This window comes from Paramormyrops kingsleyae, chromosome 12 (assembly GCF_048594095.1).
Source record: "Paramormyrops kingsleyae isolate MSU_618 chromosome 12, PKINGS_0.4, whole genome shotgun sequence".
Taxonomy (NCBI): Eukaryota; Metazoa; Chordata; class Actinopteri; order Osteoglossiformes; family Mormyridae; genus Paramormyrops; species Paramormyrops kingsleyae.
In genome coordinates, this window is record NC_132808.1 from 291,182 (window position 1) to 304,983 (window position 13,802).

The 13,802-nt window shown below is 47.2% G+C and overlaps 1 protein-coding gene across 8 annotated transcripts in view; it reads left to right on the forward strand.

Moving 5' to 3' along the window:
* LOC111841526 (uncharacterized) overlaps positions 1-9,839 on the forward strand; it is a 120,728-nt gene extending 110,889 nt beyond the window's left edge. For 5 of the 8 annotated variants that reach the window (XR_011993960.1, XR_011993964.1, XR_011993966.1 and 2 more), the window contains 4 exons: positions 2,283-2,463; positions 2,611-2,725; positions 7,156-8,242; positions 8,783-9,839. Coding sequence is in view for 1 of the 8 variants with exons in the window: in XM_072718483.1 (XP_072574584.1) it covers positions 2,283-2,463; positions 2,611-2,705 (276 nt within the window). In the remaining 7 variants the exon portion in view is untranslated. The remainder of the gene's footprint in view (positions 1-2,282; positions 2,464-2,610; positions 2,726-7,155; positions 8,243-8,782) is intronic. The other 3 variants (XR_011993962.1, XR_011993961.1, XM_072718483.1) reach the window with 3 other exon arrangements.
* The last annotated feature ends 3,963 nt before the right edge of the window (positions 9,840-13,802 follow it).

Here is a 13,802-nt window from a genome sequence, read left to right on the forward strand (position 1 = left end):
TTCCTTCTCCATGAATTGACATTTGCTCCTTTTCAAGCGCAGGCCCGCCTCCTCCAAGCGCTGCAGCACTCCATCCAGTGTTTGAAGATGTTCTTTGTCATTCTTTCCTGTCAAGATGATGTCATCCAGATACACTGCGACATTAGTCAGGCCTTGCAACACACTCTCCATGGTGCGCTGAAAAATGGCAGGACTTGAACTCACACCAAATGGCAACCTGGTGTATGTAAACAAACCCCTGTGTGTGTTCACTGTGACATACTTTCTAGATTCAGCATCAAGCACAACCTGTTGATATGCGTGACTCATATCTAACTTAGTGTATTTTTCTCCTCCCGCCAGCCCCGCTATCATGTCCTCCATTCGTGGAATGGGGTATTGTTCTACAGGCGACACCTTGTTAACAGTCAGCTTGTAGTCACCACAAATTCTGGCGCTGGAGTCTGGCTTTAGTATGGGTACGATGGGTGCGGCCCACTCTGAGAATTTCACTGGTTGGATGATCTCCTCCTTCAACAGTCTCTCCAGTTCCTGCTCCACTTCCAAGAAATGGGCTTGTTTGCCTTGTCTGCCACGCCCTCCTTTTTGTTCCATTTTCATTCGGCAGACCCTTTTTATGTGTCCCACCTTTCCACAGTTGTGGCATGTTTCCGAAACAAACCTGCAGTCCCCGGCGACATGATTTAGCCCTCCACATCTGTAGCACTTCCTGACAACCTGTTGTGACGTCGAGCCGCTGTCCTCCATCTTGTTCACCGCTCCTAATCCTTTAGCGAATCGCGACTGTTCCGTCATGCTTTTCAAGTCCACAATGTCTCTGTTAGCTGCCTCTATTGCTCGAGCAAACTTCAGTGCCTTTTCAAATGTTAGCGAATCCTCTGCTAACAATCTGCGCTGTATCCTGTCGTCGCTTATTCCGCACACCAAACGATCCCGCAGCATCACCGTCAGGGAATCTCCAAAGTTACAGTCCTGTGCAAGCTTCCTCAGCTCCGCTACATAATCGCCCACGCTTTCCTCCGGTCTCCTATTCCGCGTGTTAAACTTCCACCGCTGCACAATTTCACTCGGCTTAGGGTGAAAATGATTGTTCAACAATCCCACCAACTCAGCATACGAACGATCCCCTGGCTTGACCGGACTGAGTAGGTTTCTAATCAAGGCATAGGTCTGTGCGCCCACGCAACTCAACAGTACCGCTCGCTTCTTCTCCTCCTCCTTAATATCATTCGCCACAAGGAAGTAATCCAAAATCTCACAATATTCCTCCCAGGATTGCAGCTCACTGTCGAACGGCGCCACCGAGCCCACTGTGGTAGCCATTATTCCACACCGAAGGTTACGCTCCGCTTCCAACAGACGCTAGCGCTGTACCACTTGCCGGTCTCACTTCACAAATCACTTATCACTGCGCAACTTTACAGCAACCCCTGGCTTTTACCCTCGTTGCCATATGTGATATCCTAAAACTCAGGAACCACGGAGACCATGCTTAACTCACAGTTGCTGCTTTATTACCACCCTCGCGCATGCGCCCGCCCCGGCTGGACAAACTCCCCAACATTTTGCTTGCTTCCGCCTGTTCGCGCACATTGTAAAAAAAATCTATTGTAAAATGTCAGTCAAAAGTCTGGCAGGTCCTGAAGACCAATAGTGCTGATGTATATTTGCATAGCATGACAGGGTACTGCCTTTGTTTAAACTTTTAACCATGATGTTGTTGAATCAGGACCTGCCAGACTTTTGACTGACATTTTACAATAGATTTTTTGTAAAATGTTGCCTATATGTTGCATAAAAATAAATATTTTCTGAGTGGCAATGTTACCATTGCTCATATTTCTTTATGATATAAGGCTTCGGTTTAAGATGACATTTCTTAGGCATGCAGATTATTTGTCTCTCCTTTAAATTGGAGCGATTTGACTGGAGCGGGAGGAAATTTTAGTGGAGCGAGGAGCGGTGTTGAGCCGAGCGGCTTACTGCGAATTAGACCGAAGGACTGGGCGGAGCCAACAGCCTCGTGAGCAAGGAGCGGCTCACCGCTCCACTCGTAAATAAATGTCCGTATAGCACAGAAAAGCTGGCGCACCACCAAATGTTGCGCCTGTCATCTGAAGCCCCAGTGATTATTGCGCATGCGTGATTTAATATCGCTCAGCCCTAATTTCAATGTACCTCTACTCGTACTTGGCTGAATCTGAATGCTGTTATGATGACTGCTAAAGGCACAGTGACCCACGCTGTTGAGATTGTTGTTCTGTCCCCCACCTGCCTTCTAGGATGACTTAGAGAAGCTCGAGCTGATCCAGGCACAGCTGTTGCTTCTGCTGCACGCCCAGGAGTGCCAGCAGCGCAAACAGGCCAATGAGGAGGAGTGGTCATGCACTAAGCCCCAGTGCTACAACATGAGGAAGGTCCTGAAGCACATGGACAGCTGCCAGGCCGACATGACCTGCCAGGGTGAGTTCAGGACCGCACTTCCGTTTCCACTCTTCTGGATGGATTCAGCCAGGAGGAGGATTAATTTACCTTTGGCTTTTGCACTGGCCTTCACTCCAGTGCCAGGTGTGTTTCTGTCAGTTTGAACCTCTCTTTGTGCCCCTGCAGAGCATCTCTGCACTTTCTCCCGCCAGCTCATCTCACACTGGGAGTTCTGCACACAGGACGATTGTCTGACTCTCCATTTTACAAAAACAAAATGAGTGACAAGTGGAGTAACAATGTAAGTTCCCCCCCTCCAATTATGTGTTCTAGCAGCAGTATGGGTTTTGTAGTAGGGCTGGGCGATATCAAACCGCGATTAAATCGCGCATGCGCAATAATCACTAGGGCTTCAGATGACAGGCGCAACATTTGGTGGTGCGCCTGCTTTTCTGTGCTATACGGACATTTATTTACGCCCACAATATAAGCAGCTTAGTATGGCTAAATTATTAATGAGGCTTTGTATCAGAGCATGTGAGCAGAGTGGAGCTCACGAGGCTGTTGGCTCCGCCCGCTTCTCCGTTCTAATTCCCACTAAGCTGCTCCGCTCAACACCGCTCCTCACTCCACTAAAATTTCCTCCCGCTCCAGTCATATCGCTTCACGCTCGTGCCAATTTAAAAGAGGGACAAATATTCTGCATGCCTAACAAATGTCACCTTAAACCGAAGCCTTATATCATAAAGAAATATGAGCAATGGTAACATTGCCACTCAGAAAATATTTATTTTTAAGCAACATATAGGCAACAACGGACAGGTTTGGCAATGGCATTCCACACAAAAATAGGCTTAACAATAAAGGAATCAGTGGGCTTAATAGCCTAAAGAATATACAGGCTAAGCATCCACGTTTTAAATTCCTCAATTTTTTTCTGTTGATGCTGCTGCTGCGTCTCTACAAAATAAAATTTCACTGACAGCGTTACGTGAAATTAAAAAAATCCTATTAGACCTACTTTGAATAACAAAACGAATTTATTTGATTAGCAATATTTACTTTATAGGCTTTTATACTTTAATTTACTTTATAGACTTGATATGCTACAACCATATAAAACTTGCTCAGGTTTTGCTTGCTTCCGCCTGTTCGCGTACACTGTAAAAAAATCTATCGTAAAATGTCAGTCAAAAGTCTGGCAGGTCCTGAAGACCAATAGTGCTGATGTATATTTGCATAGCATGACAGGGTACTGCCTTTATTTAAACTTTTTGCCATGATGGTGTTGTATAGGGCAACAGTATAAATTCCCCAGCCACGGTACAAAACAATATCTGCCACAGCATGTATTCTTGTAGGATCTTGTTGGGTGGTAGTCATAAAGACTTGTGAAGACAGCAATTGTTTTCTCTGCAGAAGTATACGTGTTGACTACATCCTGGTGTCATTTTGTCATTGAAGCACAACTATATATATATAAACAAAAAGTACACGACGCAGAACGAAACACGCTACAGTGGCAATTAATGTTGCCGTTGCTCATATTTCTTTATGATATAAGGCTTCGGTTTAAGGTGACATTTGTTAGGCATGCAGATTATTTGTCCCTCTTTTAAATTGGAGCGATTTGACTGGAGCGGGAGGAAATTTTAGTGGAGTGAGGAGCGGTGTTGAGCGGAGCGGCTTAGTGGGAATTAGAACGGAGAAGCGGGCGGAGCCAACAGCCTCGTGAGCTCCACTGCGCTCACATGCTCTGATACAAAGCCTCATTAATAATTTAGCCATACTAAGCTAATACTAAGCCAGCCCTATTCTGTAGTATGAAAGCACAGGAAGCAGCGCCCTCTGCAGAGTAAAAGCACCCTGGCATTGCTCTAGAGTGGATGTAAAAGCATCAGGTCGAGGGCCACCTGGGGAAGATATACGGTTCTCTGATGGTGCATACCTGTGGGAACCGGAGATGAAGCTTGCTGGGGGGTGGCACTGGCAGTTTGATAAGTCGGCACCCCCTCAGAAAAAGCTGCCCTGGGCAATTGCTCATCTTGCCCTTGCCAGGATCCACCCAAGCCATGTGCAATCTTGGTAGGTACTAGGAGTCGACTGTTCATCGGCCTGGCATTTTTACCATTATAGGTATTGTTTTTATTATTTATTTATTTATTATGATGCAACCAAACACAGAAACAGGGTAAGTCATAGTAGTGGGAGACAGTGAAGGGGGCAAAAATAGGGAGAGAGAAAAAATTCACACAATTAACCACAGTAAGAGGATTACTAAATATAAAATATAATTAAATCTAGTGTATTTACCATACGACACCTATATGCAAAGGTAAGGGTCATGTCATAAAGCAAATGATGGTGAGTAAAATCAACAATGAGTCAATAAACAAACAAATAAGGACATAATAATAATCATAATAATGATATGTGTCACACCCTGCTCCGTTCGATCCTAATGTGTGCCACGCCCACCTCGTTACCTCGTGTTCAGCCCTGATTGTGATCGCCTGTGTCCTATTAAGTCTAGCTTGTCTTGTGTATTTAGTCCTCGTCTGAGTCAGTCTTCCCCAGACTTGTCATTGTAATGTTGCCTGTTGTGATTCTCCGGTCCCGTCTTCCTCGAATAAACCCCGTCCAACCCGACTTCCTGGCTCCTTTCCCCTGCTTCCCTGCTCGCCTCTCCGCAACCGTGACAGAATGACAAGTCTCCCAACCAAGCTCAGCGCTGTCGGGAGGGACCTCTCGACCGACGAAGAGGTGATCCACTGGACCAATATGCTGGAACTTCAGGGGGATCCAGTGGCCCACCCGTTAGTGGAGAAATGTTGGAGGCTCATGAGACAGAGGGACGTGATTGGTGAGGAGCAGCTGCAGGCGAAGGTGGGAAGACACCTACAGCAGCTGAGGGAGAGAGCGGCCGCCTGGCTGTCCCCCCTGGGATACGCCTCCTGGGAGCCGCCCCCCGACTCACCGCCTGCCTCCTTCCCCGTCGCTAGCATGACGGCAAGGGCTCCAACCTCCACCAAACAGCGCAAGACTGAGCTTGAAGCGGCTTCGGCCGCTCACCCCCGCCGCTCCGGAAGGAAGCGGCGAAAGCCGCGCAGAGCGCAGCATGAGGGAGAGACAACGCTCTTCCTGGGTGCCTGCTCCCTAATGCCCGCGGCAACGCCTGCTCCGGACCTGCCGGCCACGCCGCCTGCTGCCTCCGGCGATCTGCCCGCGGCTGCGCTGCCTGCTGCCGTCGCCGATCTGCCTGCAGCACCGCCTGACCCGCCTGTCCAGCCTGACCCGCCTGTCCAGCCTGTCCAGCCTGACCCGCCTGTCCAGCCTGACCCGCCTGTCCTGCTTGTCCCGCCTGTCCTGCTTGTCCCGCCTGCTGCAGCTGCCGCCGCTCTACCCGTGGCACCGCCTGCTGCAGCTTCCGCCACTTTGCCAGCGGCACCGCCTGACCCACCTGTCCTGCCTGACCCGCCTGCTCTGCCTGCAGTCCCTGCAGCTGCCACCACTCAGGCTGCGGCGCCCCCTGCTGGCCGCGTGATGGCGGCGCCCGCCGCGGCGCCCCCTGCTGGCTGCGTGATGGCGGCGCCCGCCGAGGCGCCCCCTGCTGGCCGCACGATGGCGGCGCCCGCCGAGGCGCCCCCTGCTGGCCGCACGATGGAGGTGCCCGCTTCCTGTTTTGCCCGTCCTGCCGGCACCTGAACTGCCTGTCTCGCCCGTCCTGCCGGCACCTGAACTGCCTGTCTCGCCCGTCCTGCCGGCACCTGAACTGCCTGTCTCGCCCGTCCTGCCGGCTCTTGACCTGCCTGTCTCGCCTGTCTTGCCGGCACCCGAACTGCCTGAGGTGGCTGCGGTTGCGCCCCCTGCTGGCCGTGTGATGGCGGCACCCGCTGTGGCGCTCCCTGCTGACCGGACGCCCGAGGCGCCCACTGAGGCGCCTCCTGCTGGCCACACGCCCGCGGCCCTGCCTGAGGCCGCCTCTCCCGTCCTGCCCGCGGCCCTGCCTGAGGCCGCCTCTCCCGTCCTGCCCGCGGCCCTGCCTGAGGCCGCCTCTCCCGTCCTGCCCGCGGCCCTGCCTGAGGCCGCCTCTCCCGTCCTGCCCGCGGCCCTGCCTGAGGCTGCCTCTCCAGTCCTGCCCGCGTCCCTGACTCCCTCGCCATTACCCCGGCAAGGCCAACGCCCCACAGGACCTCGCCTGTCGGTGTCCCGTAAGGGAAGGGGACATAGGCGTCGGGCCTGGGTCCCGCCCGCCCTGCCCCCTGGCTCGCCCGTTCGGCCCCTGGCTGCGGCTCGCTGGCTGCCTGCGGGTCCTCCAGCTCGGGGTCGGCGGTACCCTGCGGGTCCCCCCCTGGATCCTCGGTGCCGGTCCTCGGTCCCTCCTCCGGCTCCATGTCGGTCGCCTCCGGGCCCTCCTGCTCCCTCCTCCCTCTCCCCTGCGGCCCCTCCGGCCGCTGCCCGTCGCCCGCCTGGGCTCCCTCGTGCTCCCCTTGTTCCTCCTCCCTTTCCGTTTGTCCCGCCTGTCTCTGCTCCTCGTCCCTTTCTGTCTCCTTCGTTCACTCCTGGCCCTTTTGTTCCTCCTTTCTCCCCTCCTTCTGTGTCTCCCTTCCTTGTCTGCCTGTCTGCCTTCCCTGTTCTGTGTCGTGTCTTGTCCTTCTTCTCGTCCTTGTTCTTGTTCTGCGTCTCCGTTCTGTTCCCTGTTTTTGGTTGATGTTCTGCTTTGTTTTCCAGGTCCTGTTTTCCCGGTTCGTCTTGTCCGTCGCCTCTCCTCTGGCGCGCCAGGTGTGCGCGCCTTTGGGGGGGGGTTCTGTCACACCCTGCTCCGTTCGATCCTAATGTGTGCCACGCCCACCTCGTTACCTCGTGTTCAGCCCTGATTGTGATCGCCTGTGTCCTATTAAGTCTAGCTTGTCTTGTGTATTTAGTCCTCGTCTAAGTCAGTCTTCCCCAGACTTGTCATTGTAATGTTGCCTGTTGTGATTCCCCGGTCCCGTCTTCCTTGAATAAACCCCGTCCAACCCGACTTCCTGGCTCCTTTCCCCTGCTTCCCTGCTCGCCTCTCCGCAACCGTGACAATATGTTTGTGAACTAATGTGTCTTGGGGAGGATATATTGGGGGGTGGAGATGGAAGAGAGGAGATAATAATTTGAAAATGTGCTACTTTGGTTCTGATACAGGCACCTCTCTCAGTCTCTATAGTCACAGAGTGCATTTGTAGACTGGAGCATGTACAGACTGGAGTTGTCTTTCCTTTGTGAGGACATTACTCACCCATATGACTTGTTTTAACATGTTATAGGTAGCTGATGGTCTTAGCACTATGAAAATTGAAATTAGCTTATACTAACTTGAATGCGATAGGGAACCCCATGACTGAAATGGCGTGTGAGAAGCTTTATAAAACTCTGTCGGTCTGCCTGTCTAAACTATTTCTACTCCATGCACTTTTTGTTTTAAGATAATGTTAAAAAGTTTGTTTTTAATTAAAAATACTATACCAGTGAAAAGTTTGGACACATCAACCTATAGAAAGGTGTATTTGTACTATTCTCTACATTTTTTAATAAAGACATCAAATCTGTAAAATGACATGTATAGAATTATGCACGGATCTAAAAAGTAATAAACAAAAACTAATAATTTATTTGGGGGGCAGCTCTCTAGGTTGGGACTGTGCCGGAAGGTTGCCGGTTCAAGTCCTGTGGTCAGCAGAGTGATGTCACCATTGCACCCTTGAGCAAGGCCCTTAACCCCAATTGCTCCCGGGACTGGCTGATAGTGTTGCCTCCCATGACCTGGCCACCTGACCAAAACACGGTATGAATCGCTTTGGAGGAGTCTGACCGAAGAGTGAAGGAAATATATTGCTCAGCATATATATATGGGAATTCCCTCTGGACAGCTGGAAAAGAATCCCAGGAAGCCACTTTGTAGGCAATACCTTTTTGGTCAATGCATAATTCCATATATTATTTTATAGTTTTGAAGTTATAATTATTCTAAAATATACAGAACAGTACAAATAATTTATTCTATATTTAACTGGTACTGTATAAAAATAGCCTGTAGTGGCGAGAGTGTGATACAGCATAATGGTGATCTTGCTAATGATTTTGTAAATGGAAAGATTAGAGGGAACAAGCCAAGATAATTTTTACTTATTTGTTTACTGTTTGCACTATGTGTAATGCCTTTGCACTTTGCTTGTTTTTATTAAATGTAAGTTTCCTACATTGTGGGATGTTAACCTTAAAATATTTGGTCACCTTAATTTTAAACCAGTCTATTTCATCATGACTACATTACTTGTTTGTCAAAAAAAGAATATTAACTATATCAACTGACACACTTTTGCAGGGATCACATGACAATCAAGAGATGGAGGCATCATCATATACAGTGATCAAAAAGTTACGTTCCAGACCCATCAGCGAAAATCCGCAATATAGAAAGACCATATCAATAACCATTTTTTATAGTTTAAGCCTTAAATCGTAGGGCTTAAAACAAAACTAAAAGTTCACAAAAAGTTTACTCACAACAATCAGACCACAAGCAAGGTACGCCATACGCAGAGAACTGTGATGTGTCGGGGGAAAAATCCACGGGGGCTCACTGTATTGTTTAATTTGATAGTCACAGTTCATTTTATCTAAGAGTTGAGGTATTTTGCTGGGCAGTAGGGTTGGGCAATGTCTTCCTAATTCATATATGATGATGTCTAAAGTGAAACATCGAGATGGACAATAACATCGCGGTGGGGTGGGAGGGGACTGGGTCATCTTGTTGAAGTAATCTATGTTTTTATATCGTATATTTTCCAATTTTTTATGATTTTTTGTAAATTCATTAAGTACTTGTAATGTATTACTATTTATATTTTTTGTACACTTGAGCCTATTCACAGCCCATCCTCCCCCATCTTTCTTTACTTTTCTTCCTTCTAGCCTGCCGTCAAATCGTGTACTTCAGTACTTAAACTTGTTTTGAGTGAATACCTGAATGTACTTATGCACTGAAAATAGCAGGTCTAAAAATATGCTGTTTTGCAACTTTTTAATTTTGTTGTTTTTGTATCATTTGCTTTGTTTGTGTAAGATCTAGTATACTTTTAAGGTAATTGCAGAACTCATCTTGCCTATTTTTGCACAGTAAAGTCCTGGATGTTAAGTTGTAAAATGTAAATCCCGAGTTTCTGCGGTGTGTTGGCGCCCGCCCATGGTTGGTTCCTGCCTGCACCCGTTGTTCCCGGGATAGGCTCCAGGCCCCCCGCGACTCCAGTGGAGCTTTGGGTTGCGTTCGGAAGCTGGGTTTTGTTTATTTTCGCTGTAGCCACTCCTGAGTCCTTTTACACCGGGTTTATTTGTTCTGTGTCTGTGGCATGTCAATAAAAACAGAAAAATATTTAAAAATACCCCTTTGTCCATGTGTATTCCCTTGTCCATCGCACCCTGTCCTCCCCTTACTCCACGTCCCCTTTCCCTTTCACTCTGTTATGCCCCAACCATAGACTGGGGCTCGTAACAACAGCTGCTGGTTGTGTAAAATTAATTTGAGCATCCACGGCGTGCCTAGAACTGCCCAGTAGAAGGAGGTGCCCATATATCGGAGGTCCGGATAAGGGAGGTTTGACTGTATGTCAGATTTATGTTAAGTTTGTAATTTGACATCAATGTATAGACATTGCAAAATGCAGTTTGGAACACTAGCAGAAACATTATAAAAGTACATAGTAAGCAAAGTCAGAGCAATTAGTCCAGGCCTAAACCTTTGTGATATGGTGGAGATTAAAACAGACCTCACCCTTTTACAACTACGGACTATTTTAAAGGGGCATTACAAAGAGGACAGTTCCACCGATCTGTACCATCGGTTGATAAATAACACCCAAGAAAGTCATGAGTCTCCACAGAACTTCCTGTTCAGGGCAATAGAGTTGAAAGAGAGACTTTTAGCTTCCTCCAGAGAGCCAGGCACAGATGAACAGTACAAAAAATTGACATTAGCTTATACTAAGACCATCAGCTACCTATAACATGTTAAAACAAGTCATATGGGTGAGTAATGTCCTCACAAAGGAAAGATCCTGACTTGGTGCAGAAGAAATTTTTGAGAGCAGTACGGACAGGTCTAATTAGTGATAGTGCCAAATACCAGCTCAAAAACTACCTGGATGGTCCAAAAGTAACTGATGATGTTTTGATTGCTAAGACAAATGAGGCAGCCAGCCTTGAATGGGAATGGCAGCAAAAGTTCAGAAAAAACAGCAAAGAACTCAAAGTGAGAGGGATAAAAACAGAAACACGGCCACTTCCAGAGGCCACAGTAGTAGCAGTTTGGGGGTCATCCTCCTCATCCACAAAAGTTAAAACCATAAAAACACAGCCAACGGTGACACGTACAGTTATTATAATAATAATACCAATTATTGGTTACAATGTGATAGAACATCTGCTGGAGAAGGGTGTAGAGCCACCACGTGTTATTATTGAAGCTGTCAGTGCAGCATTCTTCTTTGAAGCATTTCTGATACTGATGAAAACTAAAGATGACAGGGTAGGAGAGAGCATGGTGAAAGTGGGTAAGGAGTTTATGACTATTCCTGCGGGTCAGACAAAAACAGTAAAATGCAGCGTAAGAACAAGCCCACTCCCGACTCATCAGGATGTACTTTTTGAGCCCTGTCCACAGCCACAGTTGCCAGAGGGACTGAATGTAGAACAGGGTGTTTTTTGCCGATTTAACCTAATTTTAAAAACTCTAATACTTCCGACAATATAGACGTTTTGAAAAGAAGAAAGATTACAGATTTATTATCCAGCATTTTTTCATGATTCTATATTAAGTTTTCAGCGCGATATAAACGGAAATAGACGCGAAAAGTACGCTGCGTCGCCGACAATGCACTCGACCCCAGAGGGTTAAAGAAAAAGCAGTATCAGCCATTGAAAGTATGGAAAAGAAACAACCAAACAGAACAGTGAAGGGTGGTGGAGGTAGTTGGGATCCCCCAGTTCCTCTCAGTCATCTCTCCTCAGCAAAACAGCAACAGGTTAAACAGCTTCTGAGGGAGGAATGTACAGCCTTCTCTCGAGATGAACATGGTGTTAGAACCATCAACCATACCCTCCCTACAGCTCAAGATCCATCTTAGTGACCCCACACCTGTGAAGCGGACACATACAGTATATATCAGTCCGCAAGCCACTTCATAAAGATGTAAGAGTACCTGGAAGACCTCTTGAATCGAGGGTGGATAAGAAAATCAAATTCCCCCTACTCCAGCCCAATTGTTTGTGTGCGGAAAAAGGATGGAAACCTCTGCCTGTGCTGCGATTATAGGGAGTTGAATGCAAAGTCTATCCCTGATCGGCATCCAATACCCCACATACAAGACATGTTAAATAGTTTAAAGCAGTGGTTCCCAAACCTTCTCTGCAGGGCCCCCCTTTTCTAGATAGGAACATTATTCAGCCCCCCCATTCAAACTACACATGTTCACATTCAAACTTTATTTGAAATACAACTCCCTATTCTAACTGAGTGAAACAAATGCAATTACAAAATACAAATGGTGCAATTTCACCACTGTGGGAGAAAAAAAGAGCAATCAATTAAAAATAAAAGTCCAGCATAAGTTTGAAATTATGCAAATGCAGATTTAACATTCCTGTTAATATTCATTGGCGTACACAAATTAAAGTTTGTTTTACGATTACCGCACTTTGTTTTTAATGATAACCGCAGGTTTCAGCCTATACTATAGCACAAAACAACACAAAATCATACCCATTAATTGATAGTCTCCCTGCACTTCATGTAGAAAATTTTAAACCTCATTTTTTATATGGTTAGATTTTTTTGTCTGCCACTGCAAAACGTTGTCACGCGTCACCATATCACATGGTACAAAAACCTTGCAAGAGCAAGACGACTTAAGACAGATCGTACAGCACCTCTCAGCCGGTTGAACAAACTGGAACTGCCTCCGTGACGACACAACTTTGCCCTTATTGGCTGAAGAACGTGACGTTTGTATGATGTTTGTATCCCAGGAAGTTCCGATGCGTTATCTGCTATTTCTCCCGAATATCACGTAAAGCAGTGAGAATTGGTTTTCAGTTAATTTACCGGGTAAAATAAAGTTTGAATAAATTACATAAATGCTCTAATAGTACACGTATGGTAGTGGTTTATATATTGTTAGTTACTGTAATGATGCGCTGCTTTATTTGTTTAATCGTGCAGTCTGTGAAGAGATTATTTTGCCCCTGAGGCTATTCCATTGGTGCCCCCCCCCCCCCCCCCCGCAATACCTCTGCGGCCCCCAGCTTGGGAACCACTGGTTTAAAGGGAAGTTCCTGGTTTTCGGTCCTCGACTAAGGAAAGACCTATCACCAGGGCTTTTTGAAAGAGTCAAGCCACCATCTCACTGCATGTATCACACCCTGGGGCTTGTATGAATGGGTGAGAATCCCCTTTGGATTGTCATCTGCACCTGCAGAGTTCCAGAGGTCAATGGAAGAATGCTTAGTGGTGTTGCGGGATGAAATATGCTTACCATACTTGGATGAAAACCTGGTCCACTCAAAGACATTTGAAGACCATCTGAATGATCTGAGGAGTGTCTTACATTGTTATAAGAGCCACGGAGTAAAATGGACTCCCAAGAAATGTGAGATATTCAAAAACCAGATGAGATTCCTGCGAAGGCTTGTGACAAAAGATGGCTACACGATGGATCCTGCAGACATCACCCCCGTACAGGCTTTGAAGCAGAGGAAGCCTACAACCATACACAGCAAAATTGCCAGCGTTGAATTTCCAGTGTTACCTATGTCAGAGTTGCCTGGAGTTGATTCCAGTGTTCATTAAAATGTTATTAACACCAATATAGTTGAAAAGTCACCAGTAAGTGAGTTGTTTTATAGCACAGGTCGGCAATTAGCGGCCCCCGGGCCACATGTGGCCCGCAAGCAAAAACATCTGGCCCGTGAGATTGTTTGAACCAGAGCATGTGAGCGGAGCGGAGCGTGAGCGAGGAGCGGAGCGGGCGGAATTTGGTCAGAGCGCGGAGCGGGTTTTCTAATTAAGGCTGGAGCGGTTGCTCCAATTTTGTCTCGCTCCAATTTCGCTCCGATACCGCTCACACTACAATTCTGAGGCGTGCCCAAATCTACCCAGAATTCATCTGTACAATTATCAAGACTGTTACACAAATTGGCTGAGATGGAATTCGCAAAGTATTTCACAAAGAAAACTGATAAATCATACAAGTGTACTATTCTTATCAAACGTTTAGATGACAAGAATGTACAGCAAGAACAACAATGTGGTGAAACTGTTTCAGTGAGTAAAGATTCACTTTGGAATCACT